Source organism: Berghia stephanieae, chromosome 2 (genome assembly GCF_034508935.2).
Source record: "Berghia stephanieae isolate SIO BIC M18660-M18661 chromosome 2, UCSD_Bste_1.3, whole genome shotgun sequence".
NCBI lineage: Eukaryota > Metazoa > Mollusca > Gastropoda > Nudibranchia > Aeolidiidae > Berghia > Berghia stephanieae.
In genome coordinates, this window is record NC_088361.1 from 43053596 (window position 1) to 43056095 (window position 2500).

Below are 2500 nucleotides of genomic sequence, written 5' to 3' on the forward strand. Positions count from 1 at the left end.
TGCAAAAGTTAGTTGTTTATGTGTGACGCGGTGCGTTGTCGTCGTTTTGCCTGACACGAGGACCGTGGCCATCGTAAACTCATAGCCTGATAAATGACGTCAAATGACAAGTCTTTGGCCACAACAGAAAACAAATCGTGAGTTGTATTCAACAGTCCAACCAATGGGATCACTTGTTTCCTTGACCACTACTAAAGACAGCTCACTACGCATTCCACCGACCTAAAAGTGATTTGTTTTCTTGTGGCAAAAGACTTGTCTTTTGACGTAATTTTTTGGTCAGTGTCACGAAAGCTATGTTCCATGGCTCAGCTTTATATTTAAAGTTTCATGGCTCGTTTTTTCATACAAATTAAGCAATGCTAAGCGTGGTCAGTGGCCGGATGGATCGTGGATGATCGTGGAAGATTTTGGTCCTGACGTTGTGCCCTTGGATGTAAGAAACTTTACGCATATTGCCCCCTTCAACTCAGATGTGAATGAGTTTAGGCATGGACGGATATTGTAAGAGTGTTAGCACAGACTAGACTGCTTACAGGCGACTGATACTTCATAAATCGAAAATATGGTTTCATATGGCCTGCTGGGGGAATAAGTGAAACATGATAAAGTTACAAGTTTGCAAGTTACTTGTAGATCAATCTGTAAAAAATAGTTTTATAATGTTTAGATTTGCCAGAAATTCTGTGCTCGTTGGCAAAGATTTAACATGGGCTGTACGGAACAATTTAAACCCCCAATACTATTTTTAAAAAAGGATAGATAATGATATTGTTTAGGCAATAAATAGGTTGCAATTAAATTTTCTCACCAGGAAATGGGCGTTTCTCATTTATGATTTATACGCATAAGCCACAATTCCAAGATAAAGTCTGATAAATGACTCGTGCTCAAACACGATGGTTCTCTGGTGTTGTGGCTGGAACTGCTCTTATTACTGGTGTTGTTGTCGTTGATAAAGTTATTGTTCTTTGTTGCTGAGGTTGTTATCGTAGTTTTTTGTGACTTTGTGGTCTTGTGGAAAGGCTCGTTACTCACGTTCTCTTACCGTATTCAGATGTAAAATGAGTACCTAGCATTAACAGCGTTGTCTTTGTCAGAAATTGTTTTTATTGTAATATGGCCTAACAGGCGTCATGTCTTGTCCTACGTGTTAAGTGTTGATGTTGGCAAAGAACCCATTGTAAAGCGCTTTGAGCACGTTTAGTGGCTATAGCGCTATAAACAAAAGTTTTAATCTTTTAATCGATTGGGGGGGGGGGGGGTTGTTGTTTTTTGTTGTTACTGTTGCTGTTGTTGTTGTGGTTTTTGTTATTGTCGTCGTATCGTAATCGTTGTTGTTGAGTGAGTGACATTGGTGGAATTTGTAATCAAGTTGTTGTAAATGAAGGCAAGTCTGTTCGTGATTATCTTGGGTTGGTAGTAGATTTTCTAGTTATTTATAATATGATGGTTGATTCAGCTTTTATCTACCTTTACATACACACAGTATCTTTCCTTCAAAGCAAGTTCTCTTTGCTTCAAAACAAGCATCATAAATCGTTTCCATCTACCTCATATTTATATTGTGTCGTCCTCCGAGTAATTTACATTATTATCATGATTGCATATTGGTTATATTACATCGTAATAATTATCACTATAATCTTCATAATAATTATTAACATCATCATCGTCGTTGTCATCCTCGTCATCACCATCATTAACTCACCATAATCATTAATAGCAACAGAATCTCATTATCATCATCATAATCATCATCATCATCATCATTATCACCTTATTCTTATCAGAATCATCATCATCATCATCATCATCATCATCATCATCATCAGCAGCAGCAGCAGCAGCAGCAGCAGTAGCACCATCAACATCATCATCATTACCATCTTATCATTATCATTATCATCATCATCCTCATCACCATCATCATCATCACCATCATCATCATCATCATCATCATCATCATCACCACCACCATCATCAAAACCACCTCAACACACATCATCATCCTCATCATAACCATCCCCAAAAACAATAGCCAAATGGTGATCGGTGACGTTTTTGCTTTGAAATGATGAATATTTTAAAATCACTAACCACCTCCCATCAATCATTATATGGATTGTATTAATGCAATATCATCATGCAGGCATCTCTCGCTGTTCTCTATTCCCCCAAAACAGGAATATGGAAAGACGACATGTCCCCGCACATGGGATGGATATCACTGCTTTCAAGACACCCCAGCCAAAGCGACAGTCTACATCAATTGTCCTGCCTACGTTCATGACGCCGACACGGATAGTAAGTAAACATTTTTTTCCTTCTCTGAAAAAAGAGACATGCGAAGTCCCAGATAAGGGTCATTTAAATCGACCGAAATTTGAAGGACGAGTTTTATGTCCAAATTTTTAGATTTATGATTTCCAGAGTGGGGCAGTTAACTGGTTAATAATTAAATTGTCAACCTCAGGTTACGTTGGCTTCTGATTTTATG

The 2500-nt window shown here is 38.0% G+C and overlaps 1 protein-coding gene across 2 annotated transcripts in view; it reads left to right on the forward strand.

Moving 5' to 3' along the window:
- The window catches only part of LOC144964926 (calcitonin receptor-like), a 231953-nt gene that overhangs the window by 129874 nt on the left and 99579 nt on the right, over positions 1-2500 (forward strand). For both annotated transcript variants that reach the window (XM_078899721.1, XM_078899722.1), the window contains exon 5: positions 2187-2307. In XM_078899721.1, coding sequence (XP_078755847.1) covers positions 2187-2307 — 121 coding nt within the window. The remainder of the gene's footprint in view (positions 1-2186; positions 2308-2500) is intronic.